The sequence below is a fragment of the Ciona robusta genome, chromosome 6 (assembly GCF_009617815.1).
Source record: "Ciona robusta chromosome 6, ASM961781v2".
Classification (NCBI taxonomy): domain Eukaryota; kingdom Metazoa; phylum Chordata; class Ascidiacea; order Phlebobranchia; family Cionidae; genus Ciona; species Ciona robusta.
Genome location: NC_143240.1, coordinates 1,414,873 through 1,437,387, shown reverse-complemented (window position 1 = coordinate 1,437,387; position 22,515 = coordinate 1,414,873). Strand labels below are relative to the sequence as shown.

The 22,515-nt window shown below is 34.5% G+C and overlaps 4 protein-coding genes across 6 annotated transcripts; 2 read left to right on the top strand and 2 right to left on the bottom strand.

Moving 5' to 3' along the window:
* The first annotated feature begins 31 nt into the window (after positions 1–31).
* On the top strand, positions 32–2,319 carry LOC149734747 (ADP-ribosylation factor-like protein 6). The gene is made up of 4 exons (XM_089880197.1): positions 32–216; positions 569–732; positions 1,184–1,313; positions 1,509–2,319. The coding sequence occupies exons 1-4, from the start codon at positions 32–34 to the stop codon at positions 1,585–1,587; spliced, it is 558 nt and encodes a 185-aa protein (XP_089736323.1). The 3' UTR covers positions 1,588–2,319.
* LOC149734745 (solute carrier family 2, facilitated glucose transporter member 7-like) lies at positions 1,900–16,837 on the bottom strand. 3 transcript variants are annotated; one of them, XM_089880177.1, is made up of 11 exons: positions 8,253–10,015; positions 7,975–8,106; positions 7,192–7,288; positions 7,021–7,119; positions 6,582–6,703; positions 6,103–6,273; positions 5,265–5,359; positions 4,558–4,729; positions 3,917–4,080; positions 3,596–3,740; positions 1,900–3,202 (listed from the first exon to the last, which is right to left on the bottom strand). In XM_089880177.1, exons 1-11 carry the CDS (start codon positions 8,259–8,261, stop codon positions 3,038–3,040), a joined length of 1,371 nt encoding a protein of 456 aa, XP_089736303.1. In that variant the 5' UTR covers positions 8,262–10,015; the 3' UTR covers positions 1,900–3,037. The 3 variants fall into 3 exon arrangements, with proteins under 3 accessions (XP_089736303.1, XP_089736302.1, XP_089736301.1); XM_089880176.1 differs by lacking the exon at positions 8,253–10,015 and adding an exon at positions 16,061–16,837 and having other exon boundaries at positions 7,021–7,288; XM_089880175.1 differs by having other exon boundaries at positions 7,021–7,288; positions 8,253–10,010.
* On the top strand, positions 10,803–15,886 carry LOC149734746 (solute carrier family 2, facilitated glucose transporter member 7-like). The gene is made up of 10 exons (XM_089880174.1): positions 10,803–11,054; positions 11,617–11,748; positions 12,226–12,493; positions 12,755–12,876; positions 13,141–13,311; positions 13,387–13,481; positions 13,853–14,024; positions 14,273–14,436; positions 14,701–14,845; positions 15,288–15,886. Exons 1-10 carry the CDS (start codon positions 11,046–11,048, stop codon positions 15,456–15,458), a joined length of 1,449 nt encoding a protein of 482 aa, XP_089736300.1. The 5' UTR covers positions 10,803–11,045; the 3' UTR covers positions 15,459–15,886.
* Positions 16,838–17,211: 374 nt separating the features above from the next.
* LOC149734744 (solute carrier family 2, facilitated glucose transporter member 7-like) lies at positions 17,212–21,995 on the bottom strand. The gene is made up of 11 exons (XM_089880182.1): positions 21,856–21,995; positions 21,503–21,634; positions 21,101–21,368; positions 20,694–20,815; positions 20,439–20,609; positions 20,291–20,385; positions 19,752–19,923; positions 19,258–19,421; positions 18,785–18,929; positions 18,217–18,379; positions 17,212–17,951 (listed from the first exon to the last, which is right to left on the bottom strand). The coding sequence occupies exons 1-9, from the start codon at positions 21,862–21,864 to the stop codon at positions 18,887–18,889; spliced, it is 1,176 nt and encodes a 391-aa protein (XP_089736308.1). The 5' UTR covers positions 21,865–21,995; the 3' UTR covers positions 17,212–17,951; positions 18,217–18,379; positions 18,785–18,886.
* Between the last annotated feature and the right edge of the window lie 520 nt (positions 21,996–22,515).

Here is a 22,515-nt window from a genome sequence, read left to right as displayed (position 1 = left end):
TTAGGCTTTAATTAGGTTAAATAACTAAAAAATGGGTATAATGAACAAGTTATTTGGCTGGCTTAAAGGCAAAAAGAAAGAGGCCAATGTTTTATGTGTAGGTTTAGACAACAGTGGGAAAACTACAATCATTAATTACCTGAAACCAAACGACGCACAACAAGTAGATATTGTACCTACTGTAGGATTCAATGTAGAAAAAGTTACAATGACCAAGTAAGTCAATAAATATTAGTTTTTTTTTTGAACATAGCCAGCAAAAAAATCACTGTTTGAGTGAGGTCAAACGGCATATTTTTTTAAGATTCCTTTTTTTGCCTGTTGACAGATTTCATTGCTAAGGTCTGTATGCAATTCAATCTGTAGTACAATATATATTTATTATATGTATCAATTACTTACAAAAAAATTGTGTAAATAACCTAATTATTTTTACAAGTCTAACTATCTTTAGTTTTCTGTATTACAAAAGTTTGGCAAATAATTTGTCTCATGTTGTGTCTGCGAAAACCCCAGTAAAATTAAAGAAAAAAGGCAATTCTTTAATTTCATGATATGTTCTTATTAGTCTCTCATTCACTGTGTTTGATATGAGTGGGCAAGGACGTTACAGAGTTCTATGGTCACATTACTACAAGGAAACACAGGGCGTTATATTTGTAGTGGACAGTGCAGATAAACTGAGAATGGCTGTAGCTAAAGATGAATTAGACCAGCTTTTGAAGCACCAAAGTATGTATCTAACATTTTACATTAAATACATTTTACATACCTCTAACCTAGAGGTAATGGGTTCAAGGATCATCGTTGCTACCATTATGGGCCTATGTATCCTTAGTTTAGACACTTAACACTAATTGCTCTAACCTATTGGTTACTGATGGGTTGTCAGCTATACAGAAAAAAAAGTTATAACATGGATGTTCTGTTCATACACCTCTTGTTTTTTTTTTCGTTTTAATTACCAAATTTTTTTTTATATGGCTGTTAATTTTAAAACCCATAAGAAACCACTGGGTTGGAGCATTGACCATTAAGTGTCTTGCTCAAGGACTGAACCCCGTACCCTCTGGTTATGAGTTGAGCACTTTAACAATGGCAAAATATTTTAATTTAGCAACATAATGCTCTTTATTTTCAATTTTTAGCCTTTTTTAGTAACCATTTTACATTTTAATTTCAGCAATTATGAACAAAAGAATTCCAATTTTATTTTTCGCTAACAAAATGGACGTTCAGAATTCTCTGTCCGCAGTTAAATGTTCGCAGTTACTTGGTTTGGAAAATATTAAAGAAAAACCATGGCATATATGGTAAGAATTTGTTTGGCTCACTCCTGTCACCACTGTTGGCATGTGTGCTTTAATGCAGAACATTTAACAATGACTTTTGCAACCCAATAGTCACTAATAGGTTGTCTAAATTCAAGGCCACGCAGAAAGATTTTTTTTAGGATAATAACTGTAATTTATTAACACTAAAATGTATTTTTTCAATATTTTTTACAGTGCTAGCAATGCTAAGACAGGAGAAGGCTTAAGCGACGGAATGCACTGGTTATCTGACCAACTTCAAACTGTTAAGTGATACGCCATGTTTGGAACTTGATTTAACTTAAGTGTTTCATATACTATAGGACCAGTGGCGTTGATTTTATAAAAAAAAGTTGACTTTATAAATTATCAAAAAGGGTTAAATGTTATGTATGTAAGACTAAGAGTACATTTGCATTTATTTTAAGTGCTTTTGAAATTGGAAATTTAGGGTAAGCCTACATACCCTGCAACATATTTATCGTATTCGCTAATACAAAGCCCTAAGCTTGGCATTTTATTTTATTCGAATTGAAACATATTATAATGTTTACTTTACTGAAGGGTATATAAACACGTGTTTATAAAAAATTCATATATATTATTTTTTATAAGTTTTTCAGTATGCTATGTTTATTTTACTAATGGGTACCAACTTAAAATACTATTGTTTTCATAGCAAAAATTCATATATATTTTACATTTACATTAAGTCTGTTTTTTTTACTTTTTAAGACCCCGCATTGCTAATGGTGCAATAACACTGTGAAAAATACATTGTAGTCATTTTAAAGACATTTTTTAGGATGTATTACCCCCTAACATATGTTATATATAAATATAGGCTTGCCTATTCATAATATCTCAATTTTGTGTCAACCCTTAACTATTTCATGCGCTATATGGTAAAAATGCCAGTAGTATATTGTTTTGTGCCATATTCTGCTTTTAAATATGTTATCGTTGTGGAAAAATAAATTTGAAAGTAAAACTTACAATTTAACAATGAGTTTCGTAATGGTTAACTTATGCAATTTAACAATGAGTGTCGTTAAGTAGTAACTTATAAGTGAGATAAGGAATCTACACCAAGAATGACGCCTAGATCAAACTATTACTGATTAAATGCATTAAAAACACTTCTCATTTATCATTAATTGTAATTGAAATGTTATTTTTAGGTAAACTTTATAGGATTAATATTAACTTCTAAAATAACTTACGAAAAAAAAAGTTTTTAATTGAAAACAAGTTTAATTTAATATACAAAGTGTATTTACACATATTCTTTTTCGGTCATATAATCCTAGTACATTTTAAGTCACATACATTCGGACTAAATCATATAATATATTCATTAAATTCAGTCTGCAAAATACGGCAGTTTCAAACGAGATCTTGCGCGAGCATACGCAACTTGGCCAGCAATTTTTAACGCATAGAAACGGTTATTTTTTTTGCAAACGATGTACATTTTTCACGCGCACATACATTTCTAAGTTACATTAGGAAATCCTACTTATTTTGATACAAATTTGGTTCATTGTAAAACTAATTAGCGCGCGTGTGACAAATTATTGCGTGCATAACCAAAAGTTTGCAAACAAAAAACGAGCGTGCACCTGCCATAGTCTGCAGACTGAATCAATACTACACAGCAAATACAGCGACAGACACCTAAGACCAGCATTTCGGTAAGTTCACCTTAGTTACTTAAGATATTTTCAACAATTAAGCTTTTTAATTTCCATGTTATTTTCAGACTCCATGAATAAATCGTCATCTTTATGACGTAGCCGCTTCAATCTTGGAATAAATATGATGAAGTAAATAAGGAACAAGATAGCGCAGCCGAGCCAAATTGTAAGCGCATAAGGTCCAAGGTGAATCTATATGATATAAGAAATGTATAGTTATACTGTATCAATATACATTCGAATTTTAAATGAGAGATTTTCTACACGGTTTCTAATCTTTGGGCATTTGCGTGTTTTTCCGTACGATCTCGAGTACTTATGAAATGATAAATTGCGTTATAGGAGTATTCAATGAAGGGCAACTCCGCGTTTAAAACTGCCAGAAGAAAAAAGCCCAAAATCTTGATCGTGTTTTCCATAATCAATAACGCTCTATGGGAGTCGTAGAGATACGGTTTTATAATTTTTTTAATGTTCTTTGTTTACTACCAAATGGGACAAAAAATCGAATAAAATGTGTCCAATCTTTCCCAACCCTACTATATGAGTAAATTGTGAGTTTCGTGCTTTTAAAATATAGAATACCTGTAAGTAGGGCGGTACGAACCCCACCGTCCATGCAACAACCCAAAATATTACTGCAGAATACCCATACGCAGTAGAACGTGTCGGCTCACTTGTGATTTCCCCAAGTAAAGCAAAAGTTGTAAGATTAGTTCCGCCAGACCACCTACGAAAAAAAATCCTAATTAATAAACATATAGAAAAATATCGAAAGAATAAACGTCGTTGTATAAGTTACATTCATTCAGTTCTACTATATCTTTTTCATATTATAAGTGTCATATATATGTTTTACCATACGTGGTGTCTTTGGACCGTTAACGAACCGAAACTTCAACTTACGCTATAAGAAAAACACCAACGGCGAATATTGCAACGTATGGCATGGCGTTTGGTGCCGCTGGTGTGGCTACTTGACTGACGGTGTATGTCACGTGAGCGAAAATAATCAGAATGTTGCTCGCCACGTGGACTTTGAATCCTCCAAAACGGTCCACGAGTTTTGACTGTCAGAAAAAAAAAGTATTTTTAGGGTAAAAATGATTCAGTAATGTATTAAATAAATAAATGACATCGAGCTATTCATTTAATTATGACCGAAAAACATTATAACACGGGCGTCATGCTTCATATACATCTTGTGCCGGTTTACAAGTTACTTTGTGGTTATTGCTAACAATTTTGACAGCTTATTAGTGACCACTAGGTTCAAGTAAAGTGTTCTCCCCGATAGACATAGAATTGTATGCATGGTATAGCAGAAACCAACCGTTTAGTAGTTTTAGAGTAAGTGGGGAAAGGCGGGACACCTTAGCACATTATATCCAAATATCCTAATCGTATTTTAAACGGTAACAACAGTCTAAGGGAATTGTGAGAATACGGTTGTAAATTTCTTTCAATGCTCTTTGAATACTACCAACTGGGACAAAAAAATAGAATAAAAAGGCGTCCCGTCTTGCCCCACTCCACTATATACATACCCCTACTAGAGATGCAAGCAGTTGCATGGCGAAAACACCAATTGTGGCGTAAGTCGCTTTATCAGGGCTAATACCAGCTTCAATGAAAACTTTATCGGAATACAGAAGTATGTTATCAATACCAACGAGAACCAAATTTAGAAAGAGAGCTACGACTCCAGCGAACATATTTCTGTAATGTATTATCTCCATTAGCGATGTGCCTTAATGAAAATAAAGTGTTCTGTTACCCAAATGTGGATAATGATATATTAATTTTGCGAAAATAACTAAGCGAATCGGGTGGGTCATAATTTATTTTAATTTTGAGGTAACTTTTGGCAGTTTAGTTTGCTCTTATATCAGAGTGTGTGGTCTTGGGAGAATAATTGTAGTTATATAGAGATTGTTGAAATATACGGTGCATATAAAAGAATTATAATACATATTTTAACCTTTGCACCAAGTATTATTTAAATGTATAATACTTTGGGGTAGAATAGGACACCTATAGCACATAATATCCTGATCGTGATTTAAACAATTAACAATTACAGTCTATGGAAGTCGTGTGATAAACTGTTTTATAATTCTTTAAAGGTTCTTTGTTTACTACAAATGGGACGAGAAAATAAAGTGAATAGGTGTCCTATCTTCCTCCACACTTATACTGTACCACACAAAACGCAGGTGTTTATGTATTATAAATCCCACTTTAGCAGTATAACCTGAAATTTTTGGTTGTAAGCATTTCTTTTATAAGAACTTTACGTTTTCCACCGATTTCTTCGGACATACTTGACAACTCTTCTTTAATTTCATCCTTAAATTAACAAATAATTAGACAGAGTCGAAAAATACTTCACCCGCCTTTGATAATTTATTGACAAAACGAAGCTTAATGCATGTTAGAATTAGCTATGAGCGTATGTGTATTTTGAAATGAAAGTAGACACGGAAGGTGTTCTAATTAGTGGCCTCTAATGGATTGTCTAAATTTCCAACCATACATAAAAAAATAAATAAAATTCCTTCTAAATAATACCCACAAAGTTACATACGTGGTAACTCGTAAGCTGGCACGAGGTGTATGAAGCAAAACACCCGTGTTATAACAACTGTCGTTGCCTGGCCTTTGTTCTTTTATGACAGCCAACTACAAGACAACTCTCGTGTAAACTTACCGGGCATTGTGCAAAAAACACACAGAAATTATGGTATAGCAGCTAGCTTTGTAAATACCCGAAAATAGTACATGAAGCCTATATAGCAACTACGAACACCCACTCAGACTTAAGCGGTATGTGGTCAAGAAGTTATACCTGAACGCTGGGCTACATGGTTTCTATATATCGTACATCATTAGAGCGCTAACTTTACGCAGCATTTAGCAAATGAAAATAAATGACTATACGTAGAATTTGTTTTTTCTCAGTGAAATAAAAAGAGAATTACATAAACGGGCCACCCCTATTCACTTTAACCTCAAATGATATGCTTTGCTGTGTTTGGCGTAAACAAGCTGTCAGTCTTAATTCGAACTCAACACAGATAACAAAACTTTACCAATGTTCCTTTTCGAAGTTTTTTAAGCACTTCCAAAGCCTCGTCTTTTCCGTAAGTTCTCAATACATAGAATGGCGTGTTGGGAATCCAGTGACTGGATATCAAATATATAAGTGAAGGAATAACAGCTAAACTGACCAACACTGTCCAAAGACTCAAAGAACCCAAAATCTGTGGCAAAGTAAAAAGAAAACATACTTTTTAATCGAAAGGCTAATATACATTAATTAAAATATATACATGAGAAAAACCAAAACGTAGCCTTATTTCCATTACTTTTATTAATACTTTATTTAGAAATTTAACGTGTAAACTATATAGGATCTGTGCTTGTACATTAAAAGCATGCAAAATCAACATTATTTTTGTACAAACAAAACAAAAAAATTGTTAAAACATAACATTCTGTCTTATGCTTACGAATTGTCGGGCAGTTAAAAAGTTACCCGCTGTAATGAATGTTAATAAAAAATACACACTTTTGGGTGACTGAAAATCGAACCGATAAGAATCCCAAACGCGACACTTAAGCCAACCACACTTTGCCAGAAATTTTGCTTGCATTTTGCGCTCAATTCTGCCATCATTAGAATTGGTAAATCTGATTTAAAAAATATGTTTGTTTAATTTAGAGGCGGTGCATCTATTATAAGTCTATTATAGTATCCTGTCAATTATAATTATAACCCTATCTATTAAAAAGATTTTATTATGACATTGAAAACAAATTAAGGCTTAGTGTATACAACAGTTGTTAAAATACGTCATGGATAAAAAGTGTGGAAAAAGTGTCAACTAAAAAACGTGTCTGTTTTACTGATGGCTTATTGGTCTTCGAGAAATACTGCTAAAATTTTCATGTTTGAACCGATTTTACAAAATAGTAAATTGCCTAATGCACTATTTTGTAAAACTTACTGTAAGCCACTCCAAGTGGTATACCAGCTATAATACGACCAATTATCAACGCTTCATATGACCAGGTCGTTCCCGCCACCAACGCTATCACGATCACGCCTATGATGTTTATCACATGAGAGAGCTGCATGAGCCCCTTTCTGCTGACGTAGGAGAGCATGATATTCGTACCCACCCCGCCGACGATAGCACCGAAATATACACAAGAGACGGACACTGCGTATAAGACTGTCCATTTTTCTTCCGGCATTGTCTCATTGTAGCGGTTCTGTAACATAACTCCTAACTATTGTATAGAAAACAAGCATGATTGACCCTTATTGTCCTCATATGGCGGACAACAACAGTCTTTATAACATAAGTTCTTGATCTACTTTTTGTGCTCGATTACAAGTTATTCCTTAAATCACCTTTTGGTCATTTCTAAATCTCAAATCAAATCCCTAAAATCTATTACTGTGGGCCAACTGCGGCCCAAATCGTTGATGTTGGTGCGTTCTCACCGATATAGAGTTTCCAGAACTACTTTCGCTATTCGTATATAAATTACAGAAACTAAAAGTCATTTGGGTTCGTTTGATTGAATGCTTGTCGCACTCCAATTCGCTTAAATGCAGTAACGCAAGCGTATAAATGTTGTTCGGTGCAAATTGAAACTGAAAGATGGATATTATGAAACCGATTGCGCATAAGGCCTTTAGTATAGTTATGCCTTAATTGAACACTCACTTATAAAGTAGAGGGGACAACTTTAGCACATATTATTAAAATATCCTGATCGTGTTTTAAACAATTAACAACTATGAAAGTCGTGAAGATACGGTTTTATAATTATTTTTCTTTGAATGTTCTTTGTTTACTACCAAATGGGATAAGAAAATAAAATAAAAACGTGTCCCAACTTCCCCTACCTTACAATAAATTTAATAATATTAATAGAGTCATGTTTCTTACCATATGTGTAGTCTCATACATTGTGCGCATCGCAGGTGCCAAGGGATTGAGTAATACAAAATTGTAAAGCGTAACTGACATCAGTAACCATGCCGTCATAAAAAGGCAAAAGTTGCTGAAATTCGAGTTGGTCTGAAAAAATCAAACATTTAGAACACGACTTTGCTTATTTTAAATAAAAACCGAAATCTATAAAAAAATAATTTAATGCTTTTCGCTGATATAAACTCTTCATTAAAGCAATTGCAAGCAAAAATATATATATTATGTATACTCACTAGTGCCATACTTGTAGGTATACAAGTATCTTGCCTTGAAGAGAATCCGCCAAAATAAACCCAACAAATTACACTGCGCTCGCTTATATACTGGCGACGATTCTTTTCGCGTAAAATTTTTTGTACTAAAATCCAAATATTCCACTCTGTCTAATTTCTAACTTTCTAATATTAGTATAAGATTATAATCTTAATAAAATACACAATATGCCGGAGTATATATATATATATATACACACAAACAGTAAGGGTGGGGAAAGATGGGACACATTTTAAATCCATTTCTCGCCCCATTCAGTTTTAAACAAAGAACATTCAAAGAGTTCTAATACTATATTCTTACGACTCCCATATAGACCGTTGTTAATTGTTTAAAATTCAATCAAGATATTTAAATATAATGGCATATGTTATATTATACTCCAATATTGGCTATAAGCTTGAAAATTAAAAGTATAGTAAAACGACGCAGTAATATATTATCACAATACAAAAGAAACAATAATACAGTCGTCAGTCTAACGTTTTTACCAGAACAGAAACTTCCAAGTATTACATTACGCCTGATGACAGCAGTAGCAAAATAAGTGCTAACATTTTAAACTCAGTAAGCATATACAGTGACTGAAAGCTACTAAATATGACTGCAGAGTACCAGCATTGCAACAGTAGCAATAAACTTTATGCTAAAACTATAAAGTATAGACCTTTGACAAATGAGAGGTGTTTCCTTATAAGGCAAACTGTATACAGATTGGAGGTGTAAAAGAACATTAGCCACATACATTCATTCATTACATCATTTCTATATAAGATGCGGAAATTCGTAGAAGAGCGTGAACATTTTAATAACCCTTTAATATACGCAGTAAGATAGAACGAATATGTGTTTACATTTAATATGAATGGCATGCTATAGACCAGTATTCCATGGAACACTGTGTAACTATAACATACAGATAGCATATCTCCTTGTACAGTAAAAATACATTAATATTATCCGATACGTTTGTAAAATCTACCTAAAGGTTTAGGGAAATATGCTCAAACAATAAAATAGCGTTGTTAACTGTTAAAACACGATTATAAATATGGGATATTATTGTTAACGGTATCCATTTACCCCACAGTACTGTGTTTACAACGCAAATCCCTATATATATATGCCCAGCGCATTGGGCTGACGCTGATAAACTTACTGACGGAAATCGCTGACAAAGAGAAATTCATCAAATTAGATAAGGCGTGCAAACAGTGCAGATTTAATGTTTTAAAGCTAAACCGACATAGTGTAACAATTTGTACGTTAGCTTCCTCAACCCAGAGGTTATAGGTTCAAGGCTCGTCGCTGCTACTAAGACACTTAACGGCAATTTCTCCAACCTAATGATCACTACTGGGTTGTCTAAATTGTCGACCATACAAAAAAACTGCACGCAAAGACAACAAAACAGAAAACCGTGTTATTAACGCAGCAATAAACTTTATATAAAGCCTAGGGTAATGGTAGTCAAATTTAAGAAAGGCCTTTTTTAACGCAAACAGTAACTGCTTAAGCGGAATAAAAACAACGAATATGTGTCTATATTCAATACGTTGAATGCTAGCCAAGTAGATTAATGTATCCTGTATAACCAATTTAGCCCTTCCGATCATTTAGATTAGATCACTATGGTATATTATGGTCTAACCGTATTCGTCTTACCCAGCAGTAAGTATATGTACGATGCAAAGGTCCATTAACTATACCATCAACAGTGTATTTGACTTACGCAGCACAACTTAAGTCTTATAGCGGCGAACTTCACTGACATATTAAGCCAGTCTCGTGTGATATTTAAAGTGCAAACAAATCAAGACAGGATGCAGCAAGACGAATTGAGCGTAATGATTTATCTATGCGTGACGGAGCAAAGACAGTTATAAAACGGAAGTTCTGTTTCGTAACCAGCTTACGAGTTGCCACGTGTGTAATTTTGTAGGTTTTGATTGACTTTTACTGAAACGTTGTTTTTCATGATTACGAATCAATTTCGTAACAACAACCTGCAGTTCTTTTCATAACAATAGACACCATGTCCGTTTACATGCTATAGGCCTTTGTGTATAATATAGGTAACTATATAGTGGGGTGGGGGAAGATGGGACACTTTTTAACCCTATTTACTCGTCCCAGTTAGTAGTAAACAAAGAACATTCAAAGAATTATAAAACTATATCCTTACGACTTCCATGAACCGTTGTTAATTGTTTAAAACACGATCAGTGTTTTTCGATATTTTGTGTTAAAAGTGTCCCATCTTCCCCCACCCTACTATATATACTGCTACGAAAATAGGGTAAGATTGACGCTTTTTATATTAGAGTCGTGTGGTGTTTTAACTCTGTAAATATTCTTTTGCCACTATATGAGATAAAAGAGTTAAAATATATAGTAGGGCGGGGGGAGGATGGGACACCTTTGACACATAATATTTGAATATCCTGATCGAGTTTTAAACAATTAACATAGCGGCCTATGGGAGTCGTGACGATACGTTTTATTAATTCGTTGAATTTTCTTTGTTTACCACCAAATAGGCAGTGTCCTATCTTCCCCCACCCTACTATATAGACTGACTGTTGTTGTTGAATTGCTGCAAAAGTCTTTACACCGCCAAAGCTGTGAACTGCCTGCGATCAGGAAGGAAACGAAATTCGCATGTCGAACTGGCTGTAACTGTATTCTGATTTATTAAATCAGGAATCCTCTTCGGAACAACAGATTTGCTAACCATTTGAGAAACTGCAAGCATGGCGTTGGTAAGCCCTTTTAATTCTTTTACCAAATATTTATATTGTGAATGTATGGTAGGATGGGGAAGATGGGACACGGTTATTACCTAATTATTTAATTATCTTGATCGTGTTTTTACCAATTAACAACGGTCTACGGAAGCCGTAAGGATACAGTTTTCTAATTTTTTGAATGTTCTTTTTTACTACTAAATGTGACGAGTAAATAGAATACAAAAGTGTTCCATCTTCTTCCACCCTACTATAATGCATTAGCCGTGTAATTTAAACATTATATAGTAGGGTGGGGGAAGATAGCTTTTCATTCTATTTTCACGTCCCACTTGGTAGTAAACAAAAGCTATTTAAAAAATTATATACCGGATATGCTTACGACTCCCATAGACTGTTGCTGTTTGTTTAAAGTATGATCAGGATATTAGGTTATTAACTGCTAAAGGGATCCTGTTTCCCACATCCACTATATTAAACGTAGGAAATGCGTTTCTTGTGTTTTTAGGTTATAAGAGTAATGCATGGCCTTTTTGTATGTTTTTAAAAGTGTTTTTTTTTTGTGTAAATATTACAGACGAATTCGAATTTTGGAAACTTGTGTCTGTTTGCTACAGCATGGTTAATTTTATCAGTAGCGGTTTACAATTTTGTATTGCTCAATCCCTTGGCACCTGCAATGCGGACAATGTATGAGACTACACATATGGTAAGAAACATGACGCTATTAATATTATTATATTTATTGTAAGGTAGGGGAAGATGGGACATCTTTTCATTCTATTTTCCGTGTCGTTTGGTTGTAAAAAAAACACAATCAATATACGGTTGTAAAAAAAACACAATCAAGATATTTGTATATTGTGTGCTAAAATGTCCCGTCTTTTCCCACCCTACTATATACACGTGCTCGTATTACGAAAAAAACGAAGAGCCTAATTTATATGACTAATAATGTCTTCATATAGGTGTGCGCAATCGTGGTCATTTTTCAAACCTAGTGGTTAACAGGTTGTCCAAATTAACAAAAGATAACTCATAACATTCCACACGGGTTATCTCGTAAGCGGGCACGTTGTATGTTTAGCATTTATGTTATAAAGACTGTAGTTGCTCCGCCACGCGGGCATAATAAATGTCATGCAATTTTTATTCATTTATTTATTGATTAAGCATTTATCCGCAGAACCGCTACAATGAGACAATGTCAGAAGAAAAATGGACAGTCTTATACGCAGTGTCTGTATCATGTGTATACTTTGGCTCTGTCGTCGGCGGGGTGGGTACGAATTTCATGCTCACTTACGTCAGCAGAAAGGGCCTCATGCAGCTCTCTCATGTGATTAACATCACGGGTGTGATCGTGATAGCTTTAGTGGCTGGAACGACTTGGTCATATGAAGCGTTGATAATTGGACGTATTATAGGCGGTATTTCCCTTGGAATAGCTTACAGTAAGTTTTGACAAGGTACATTATTGAATGTAACTTACTTTATCCTAGTGTGGCCGGAAAACGACATTCACTAAACACGGGTGTTCTGTTTTACACACCTCGTGCCCGCTTATCAAGTGCGTTACTTTGTAGGTGATTAGTGATTTTTTTAAGTATAGCTGATAATTTGGACAACCTATAGTAGTGACCATATTAATTTTGTCTCTATTAGTGACCATATTAAAGTAAATCTTAACTGAAAACCATTTTTATGTGATTTAGATTTACCAAGTCTAATGATGTCCGAAATGAGCGCAAAATGCAAACAAAATTTCTGGCAAGGTGTGGTAGGGGCGGCCGTTGCATTTGGGATTCTTATCGGTTCGATTTTCAGTCACCCAAAGGTTTGTATTTTGTATTAACATTAAAAACAACAGGTAAGTTATACGTGCCTGACAATTTGTTTACATAAGACAGAATGTAGGCTTTATCGGATAGTTATTTTTTAATGACCATAGCAGACAAACTGAATACCGTTAGCACATATATTATCTCACGTTTCCTGATCGTGTTTTTAATAGTTGAAAAGCTCTTTTAGAGTAGCACTACTATAATTCTCCTTTTGTATGCCATCTTTTATCTACAAATATTTTTTTACTTTGCCACAGGTTTTAGGTTCTTTGAGTCTTTGGACAGTGTTGGTCAGTTTAGCTGTTATTCCTTCACTTATATATTTGATATCCAGTCACTGGATTCCCAACACGCCATTCTATGTATTGAGAACTTACGGGAAAGACGAGGCTTTGGAAGTGCTTAAAAAACTTCGAAAAGGAACATTGGTAAAATTTTGTTATCTGCTGTATTTTCTTCAATTTTAGATTGAACGTTAGTTTATAAAAAATTGTTAATTTTAGGCTGATATTAAAGAAGAGCTTTCAAGTATGACCGAAGAAACTAGCGGAAAGAGAAAAGTGCTTATAAAAGAAATGTGTACAACCAAAAAATACAGGTTATACGCCCAAAATTAGATTTTTAATAGGTATTTTTGGCGGTTATTTGCATTTAGTTAATTTATAGTTCTATGGGGTAAGATAGATACCGTTAGCATTTAATATTACTAGTTGTGTTTTTGACAATTAACAACGGTGTTTTGAATCGTTAGGATACGGTAATATAATTCTGTAAATATATTTGCTTACCGCCGAATGTCATGATAAAAGAAAATAAAACCAATGTCCAATGTCTGTAGAACGGTTTGCATTGATAAATATCTCGAGTCTTTGTTAATAAAATTGTAATATACGTGGCCTTTTATTATAGCTATGCTCTCTTGTAATGAAAACATAGGCATACGTTTCAAACAATGATTATGCATTACAGAAACATGCTCATTGGAGTGATATTTCTTTATCTAAATTTGAATCTCGTTGGTATTGATAACATACTTCTGTATTCGGACAAAATTTTTATTGAAGCTGGTATTAGCCCTGATAAAGCGACTTACGCCACAATTGGTGTTTTCGCCATGCAAATGCTTGCATCTCTAGTAGGGGTATGTATATATTATACCTAATATATAGACAGTTTTGGGGTTGACGTTGGTATTAATATACGCGTATATGTATCCTCGGGCAAGACACTTAACATCAATGCTCCAACTCTGTGGTCACTAACAAGTTGCCCAAAATACAACTACCCAGAAAGTAGCTTGTGAGCACGAGGTTTATGAAATATAACCCCCGTCGTTTCCCTACCACATGAGAACAATTAGGCAACAGTTAACACTTTTTTTTCTGACAGTCAAAACTCGTGGACCGTTTCGGAGGATTCAAAGTCCACGTGGCGAGCAACATTCTGATTATTTTCGCTCACGTGACATACACCGTCAGTCAAGTAGCCACACCAGCGGCACCAAACGCCATGCCATACGTTGCAATATTCGCTGTTGGTGTTTTTCTTATAGCGTAAGTTAAAATTTCAGTTCGTTACCGGTTTGAAGCCACCATGTATAACAATACAAAGTATATGCCAATGAAACTTATATTACAAAGATATAGGCCTATAACTGAACGAATGAATATAAGTAATTCAATGACGTTCATTCTTTTGAGTTGTTTCTATGTAGCTGACCTATATTAACCGTATATGCAACTTTACGGGTGTTTATATAATTTAGACTTTTATTTTGTGTATATGGTTGACAATTTAGACAAAAACCTCTCTCGTAGGTGGTCTGGTGGCACTAATCTTGCAACTTTTGCTATACTGGGAGAAATCACCAGTGAACCGACACGTTCTACTGCGTATGGGTATTCTGCAGGAATACTTTGGAGCGTAGCATGGGTGGCTAGCTTTATACCACCGTACTTAAAGGTAAATTGGTTCTAGGTTTTCACAGATTAATACCTTATATTGCAAATACTTTATATTGTATAGCAATACCAAGAGCCCGAAGTTTAAGTTTAATTATTCTATATACCCTAGAAAGCATAGCGGAGTGGGTTAAGATGGGACACCTTTTCATTCGATTATCTCATCCCATTTAGTAGTAAACAAAGCTCAAGCAAAGAATTATAAAACCGTATCATCACGACTCCCATTGACCGTTGTTAATTGTTTAAAACACGATCAGGATATTTGGAAATTATGTGCTATAAGTGTCCCATCTTACCATACAGAACTACATGCAATATAAAATATAAAATAAACAGTCTAAAATATTTGTAAATTTTGTGATAAATCCCTTCTATAAAATAAAAAAAAACGTAAAAATTCTAGCATACTTCATACTGTTACATTACTTTGGTATTCTTAGATACATCTCGGATCTTATGCGCTTACAATTTGGCTCGGCTTTGCTACCGTGTTTCTAATATACGTCATCATATTCATTCCAAAGCTGAAGCGACAACGACAGCAAGAAGTCATATTATACAGCAAGGAATCTCAAAATAACGAGGTTAAAAGCCTTACTGTTGAAAGTTAGATCCTCACATTGTAAAAAAAACTGCCCAACCTCGAATATATATACTAAATAATCAGAGCATGTTTAATCTATTAATCTCCGTGCTTTTTTAGTATAGTAGGGTGGGGGAAGATGGGACACCTTTAGCACATAATATCTACGTATCCTGATTGTGTTTAAAACAACTAACGGTGGTCTATGGGAGTCGTGAGGATATAGTTTTACAATTCTTTGAATGTTCTTCGTTTACTTCTAAATGGGACGAGAAAATAGAGCTAAAAAGTGTCCCATCTTCCCCCACTCTACTGTATAATTAAGGGATGTATTTTTTTTCAGTACATGGTGTACCCAGGATTCATTGTTACATATTTTCATTACGCGTATGTGTGCTTTTATACTGCTTTAAGTCACAGAAAATATATACATTCTATTTGAATAACAAAGGTAAATCAACACTCCTTCTTCCAATATTTAAAAGAACTTGTCTGTAAACTGCTTTTAGTTCAGTCTAGTTTAAGGAAAATATTTCACTAGGAAATGTATTAATGTTTAAAATGAACAAAAATGACTACTTTCTTCACAGAGAGTTATTAAAAATTGTATAAGGACAAAAATAATCTTACCTAATTTAATTCTAAACCAACTAAAGTGTTGGCCCGCGTTTGATCCACCAGATAGTGACACTCGACATCCATTTGTGACGAATATGATAACTAAGACACTGCTCCCCCTAACTGACGACAACTTCTAGCTATTTCTATGAGCATCAGATAAACAAGCAGTCGGCTGCCTTGTAACATTGCTAACTTGGTTCATATCAAAACAGGTAAACAGGTTTCAGATACTTCAACATCCAATGCAGAAAACAGGTAAACGATTCTACCTTTCTTACGTTCTGGCACCACGATATACAGTGGGCCAGTCTAAATAGGACTCTGCTTTAGGCGCTAACTAAAACAGAACAGTCTCTAACCTACGTGATCTGTAAAACACTTTATAACAGAATATACCCGCAAGGGTTGGTATGGGTTAAATTAATTAACATATAAGCCTAATCCAGAAGGTAATATATACTTACATTTTCTAATGCACACACATGTGTAAATACTTACATATTTAATCCGCAAGCGTTTTAAAACTAAACTTTCCTCTTGAAACATGTCAGCATCAAACCACTGTCAGGATCTAAAAACCAAAATGCACCAAATACATAACCCAAAATTCTAAATAAAGACAATTAAATGATTGGACCGGTACAATACAATCAACATAAAACAAAAACAAAGCAACGAGGTACAAGACAAAAAAATAAATACTTCTAATGCGAGACCAAAGAACGAGAACTGCAACTCCACGGGCCGAGCTACAAAACACTCGTTGCACAAGGCTCTTATTGGTGAGTAAATGAACCTAAACCTTACGAAGCTGCGAGTGTTTCAAGGCTTCTAAAGGGAGAGGATTCGCATTTTGGTGAATATTTTGCAAAGAGTGACAAAAATCGCGTTTTTTTTTGGAGAGCAATTATATCTAGATTGCAAGGTCTGTGCAAGTGGGAGAATATGTCAAGTTTTGATTGGTCGAGAAGACGCCAGGAGGAGTGAGTTTCTCCTCAAGAGTGGGAGAATACCCGAGGAGCAGACTTAAAAATGTGGACGGGGTTGGAAAAATGAGATAACGGCACCAGCCGGGCTGTTGCCCTCATAACACAGTGTTTGTATTAATTTGCTGAAGGCATTTGATGCCCACATCACGTTTTACATCAGAACGCCACATGTCATTCATTTGAGTCGTTTTTATTTAGCAAGTAGTTCAGATTACACTATGCAAACATATAGGTCTGATATTCCAAGATGTTCTATATTTTACACACAAACAGAAGAAAGAGTCTAGGGTATGCTACAAGTTCAAAAATAGATCAAAAAACAAAAATAGCTGGAACTGGTTGTACAAAGAATTCGAGGCATATGATACTTATCAAGACTCATTCAAATGGAAAGTCAGGCAGTCTACCTTATGAAACACAATGGTCAAACTATTGTAATCATATACATAGTCTAAGAGAGAGCTATGGGCAAACGAATTACAATTTAAGAATAATGTTCAACTGATCACTAAGAGCAAATACATTAACAGTATATATATATATATGAGATCTTTTCTTGATTGTCCTCTAGCGTTCTTATAAATAAGACATTTTTCTACGAAGATTTTATCTATACGTTTTTCAAGCGATTTTTTCTTTGAATTTTCTTCGATTTTCAAACGGGTGTGAACTTTTTCATGCAGTTCATGCAGGCGACCCGCAAACATGCCATGCTCTGTGAATAGACGAAGAATAGAACGTAACGTTTGCCTTGGCAGAATCAGAAGGGTATGGAAAAACACCGAATATTGCTTTTCCTGAACTCTTTCGTCTACCAGCTGTTATGTTTTGTCTATTTCCTTGAGGCAAGAATGTGTACAATAGCTCACACTTTTCAACTGGCACTATTTCCCACACTTTTAATCCATATCCTGTTTAAACAACATTTTGGTTTGGTTTCCTCCCTTTTCGTTCTTTATATATATATTATAGTAGGGTGGGAGAAGACACCCAAATAATCTAAACGTGTTCATGTGAGTCGTGAGGACACGTTTTATAATTCTTTAAATGCTCTTTGTTTAAAACCAAATAGGACAAGGAAACAGAATGAAAACGTCTCCCATCTTCCCCCACCCTACTTAAAAAGATCTTCTTTACCGTTTTCGAAATTTAATAAAATTATGTTGTGTTATTTACCTTTCGAAAGTTAAGCCTTAAGCTCTATACTTTCAGGTTCCCTGTGAACCCTGGCCTCATGACGTCGTTGGCGTCTCAATCGTGAAATTAGTTTGACGTCAAATAAAATGAACAACACAGCGAACCCGATCCATATTGTAAGCGCATAAGAGCCGAGGTATATCTAATAACAAAAAAAATATTGTAACATTATCCTGGAACATTTTTGCTCTACTTTTAATAAGTTTTTGTTAAAAAACTTTTAATTTTCCATTTTCTATAGGGCATCTAGACTGTTTGGGACAAGTCGTTTTGTTAAATCTTAAATACATAAAATTAATAAGCCAATTTAAAATATATTTGTCTACGGAAGCATCTTGTTTTGTACAATTACCAACGTTCTTTTAGAGTCGTAAGGATACGGTTATACAATTCTATAAATATTCTTTGTTTACTACCAAATAGGACAATAAAATGGTAAAAAACAAGCATTTAACCTACTGGTGCCTGGTAAATTTTGTCCCCCTTAGTACTGGCCGCTGTACAACATAATATACTCGCATAATGTAAAGACATGAATCTAAACTACCTGTAGGTACGGTGGTATGAAGCTTGCCACCCACGCTACAACCCAAAGTATTGCTGCAGAATACCCATATGCAGTAGAACGTGTCGGTTCACTAGTAATTTCTCAAAGTAAGGCAAAAGTTGTAAGATTAGTTCCGCCAGACCAACTACGAAAAAGTTTGTCAAATTGTCAGCCATACACAAAATAAAAATATAAAACGAAAAAATATAAATACACATAAAGTTACATATGTGGTAACTAGTAAGCGGGCAAGAGGTGTATGAAACAAAACATCCGGATTGTATCGGCTGTGCTTAATTCGCCACGCCAGAATTTTTAAGTTACATTCATTCATTCTATTTAAGTTACATTCATTCTATCTAAGTTACATTCATTCTTATTTTATCGCAAGCGTTATATAAACATGAGCGTCATATACTGTGTATTATTATACGGTGGCTTTAGACCGGTAACAAATCGAAGTTTCAACTTACGCAATGAGAAAAATACCAACGGCAAATATTGCAACGTATGGCATGGCGTTTGGTGCCGCTGGTGTGGCTACTTGACTGACGGTGTATGTCACGTGAGCAAAAATAATCAGAATGTTGCTTGCCACGTGGACTTTGAATCCTCCAAAACGGTCCACGATTTTCGACTGTCAGAAAAAGCGGTATTTTTTATCAAAATTGTTACGATAAATTATGCATATTTTTAAAGAAATCAAGAGTTAAAGAATGAATATTATTTTCTTCTTTGGGTCTTTATAATATTGCAGCTAAATGCCATATAACTCGTTTCCGCTTACGAGTTACTTTGTAGACAATTGTTTTTTTCTGTATGCTATATCTGATAATTTGGCTAGCTTATCAGTGAACTATGGATTAGAGCATGGTTGTTAAATGTCTTTCCCAAGAACACATACGTCTATAATGGTAGCAACGTGGAGCCAAAAACTGTCAATACATTAGGGAATATATATACATACCCCTACTACTCCTGCAAGCAGTTGCATGGCGAAAACACCAATTGTGGCGTAAGTCGCTTTATCAGGGCTAATACCAGCATCAATGAAAATTTGGTCCGAATACAGAAGCACGTTATCCACTCCAACTAAAATAGCGCTTAGACAAAGAGCTATCACTCCAATGAACATATCCCTGTAATGTATAACGGTCATTAACAACGTAATTGTAGGCCATCATTTATCAGTACAAGAGAGCTTGGCTTTAATGAAAGGCTACGTACAACTTTTATATATATATATATATAAGATTTTATTAATGTAAATCGTACTACAAGTATTGGACTTTAGTTTTCAAGCTCATATGCTTAGATGTAGCAAAAATTACTAAGCACATTAGGTGCGTAACAACTTGTTTTAATTTTGGGATAAATTTTAATTTTGTTATAGTGTTACTGAGGATAAAAACACGGCGTTGTGAGCCTAACATGGTAAAGGTATTTAACGGTGAATTTTGCAACGATAAGATTTAGTTTACAAAGCAGATTTTAGCAGCATATAACCTGTATTCTTTGGTCGTAAGCATTTCTTTTATACGCACTTTACGTTTTCCGCCGATTTCTTCGGACATACTTGCAAGTTCTTCTTTAATTTCAGCCTAAAATTAACAAATTACATAAACTTATGATCCTACTTAATTTGAGACTTTACCAATGTTCCCTTTCGAAGTTTTTTAAGCACTTTCAAAGCCTCGTCTTTCCCGTAAGTTCTCAATACATAGAATGGCGTGTTGGGAATCCAGTGACTGGATATCAGATATATAAGTGAAGGAATAACAGCTAAACTGACCAACACTGTCCAAAGACTCAACGAACCCAAAATCTGTGGCAAAGTAAAAACATTGTTTTTAAAAAAATGTTAAGCTCAGAAAATCCTGCTGTATTAATTGTAACAAAAACTACACACCTTTGGATGACTAAAAATCGAGCCAAGAAGAATTCCAAACGCGCTACTTAAACCAATGACACTTTGCCAGAAGTTTTGCTTGTAATTTGCGCTCATTTCTGACACCATTAGACAAGGTAAATCTGATGAGTATAAAAATTAGTTTTATTTCAAGGTTATTGGCACTCTAAGTATGGGGCACTTGTACTTAAGCCTAGCATACAGAAGACAACGAATTTATAGTACTGTATAGTACCATGGGAAAGATGAGATCTTAGCACATTATATCCAAGTATCCTGATTGTGTTTTAAACAATTACTAATGGTCTGTAGGGTTCATGAGGATACAGTTTCACAATTCTTGAATGTTATTTGCTTACTATCAAATGGGTCAAGGCAATAGAAAACTATACATTGTCAAAACTTACTGTAAGCCATTCCAAGTGAAATGCCGCCTATAATACGTCCAATTATCAACGCTTCATATGACCAAGTCGTTCCCGCCACTAAAGCTATCACGAAAACGCCCGTGATATTAATCACATGAGAGAGCTGCATGAGCCCCTTTCTGCTGACGTAGGAGAGCATGAAGTTCATACCTACTCCACCGATTAATCCGCCAAAGTAAATGCAAGAGACAGAAACTGCGTATAAGATGGTCCACGTATCCTCTGGCATTGTCTCATTGTAGCGGCTCTGTAGGAAAAAGTTTCGTTTTAACAGCTTTGTTTAGCATTCATACACATCGTGCCCGCTTAAGCGTTATCACGTATTGTTCGTTTCTACATACGACAAAACGTTTATAACATATTTTGAGTCATGTTTCTTACCATATGTGTAGTCTCATACATTGTGCGCATCGCAGGTGCCAAGGGATTGAGTAATACAAAATTATAAACCGATACTGACAAAAGTAACCATGCCGTCATGAAAAGACAAAAGTTGCCGAAATTCGAGTTCGTCTGAAAAAATATACATCTTCAAACAGATATAAAACTTCCAAAGTTTTGTTTTAATTTTCAATTTACCCCTAAAAATAAGACAATTACAGCTAAAACGATGAAGTTTTAATCTTAAAATGTAAGAAATACATTTTAAACACATTTAACTAATACTTAACTGGCTTGACTGCTATACAATTCTATATAAACAGTAAAAACAAAAGCAATATGAATATACTTACTAGCGCCATGCTTGCAGTAACAAAAATTATGCTTCGAACAGAACTGTCAAAAATTAATCAAACGAAATACACAACTAGAGCAAACTATGACAGCGGACGGCGTTTCCTATTAAAATAAAACAATTAAATCAACAGCTTCAATGGTATAAAGTTATACTGTTTTGGTGCAGCAATTCATGCTAAAAAGGTTTTAATTTTTTTGGTATTGTATGCATTACAAATACAATTTTAATGGGTTGCCAAAATTATCAGCCATACATAAAAAAATGAAAAAATTCAACAAAAATCACCTACAAAGTAACATACATGGTAACTCGTAAGCTGGCACGAGGTGTTAAACCCGTGTGATAACGACTGTCGTTTTTCGGCCACGCGAAGATAAAGTTACATTCATTCATTCATTCATTCATTCATTCAATCAATTTTCAATAAACAAGTGTTATTTATTCTCGCGTGGTGGAGCAAAAACAGCCGTTATAACACTGGTGTTCTGTTTCATAAACCTCGTGCCCGTTTACATTTATATTTATGGTACAAACTAATTTTTCATGAAACTCAAATTTACAACGAATAATTTTGCAATAAATACACACTTGGTTGCCAGATTTGCACATGGACTACTATAATCACACAACGATATTGTAACCTATAAGAAACAAG

Bases quoted from the DNA above. Each gene is read 5' to 3' on its own strand.
- LOC149734747 (XM_089880197.1), top strand. From the start codon at position 32: ATGGGTATAATGAACAAGTTATTTGGCTGGCTTAAAGGCAAAAAGAAA. The intron at 217-568 runs GTAAGTCAATAA...TGTTCTTATTAG, and splicing joins GAAAAAGTTACAATGACCAA to TCTCTCATTCACTGTGTTTG. The intron at 733-1,183 runs GTATGTATCTAA...TTTTAATTTCAG, and splicing joins CCAGCTTTTGAAGCACCAAA to CAATTATGAACAAAAGAATT.
- LOC149734745 (XM_089880175.1), bottom strand. The intron at 4,730-5,264 runs GTTATACTGCTA...AATACATTACAG, and splicing joins CTTACAACCAAAAATTTCAG to AAATATGTTCGCTGGAGTCG. The intron at 4,081-4,557 runs GTATGTATATAG...TTTTTCTGACAG, and splicing joins TGCTTGCATCTCTAGTAGGG to TCAAAACTCGTGGACCGTTT.
- LOC149734746 (XM_089880174.1), top strand. The intron at 12,494-12,754 runs GTAAGTTTTGAC...TATGTGATTTAG, and splicing joins TTCCCTTGGAATAGCTTACA to ATTTACCAAGTCTAATGATG. The intron at 14,846-15,287 runs GTAAATTGGTTC...TGGTATTCTTAG, and splicing joins TTATACCACCGTACTTAAAG to ATACATCTCGGATCTTATGC.
- LOC149734744 (XM_089880182.1), bottom strand. The intron at 21,369-21,502 runs GTAAGAAACATG...TTTTTCCTACAG, and splicing joins TGTATGAGACTACACATATG to AGCCGCTACAATGAGACAAT. The intron at 20,610-20,693 runs GTGTGTAGTTTT...ACTTTGCCACAG, and splicing joins CGATTTTTAGTCATCCAAAG to ATTTTGGGTTCGTTGAGTCT.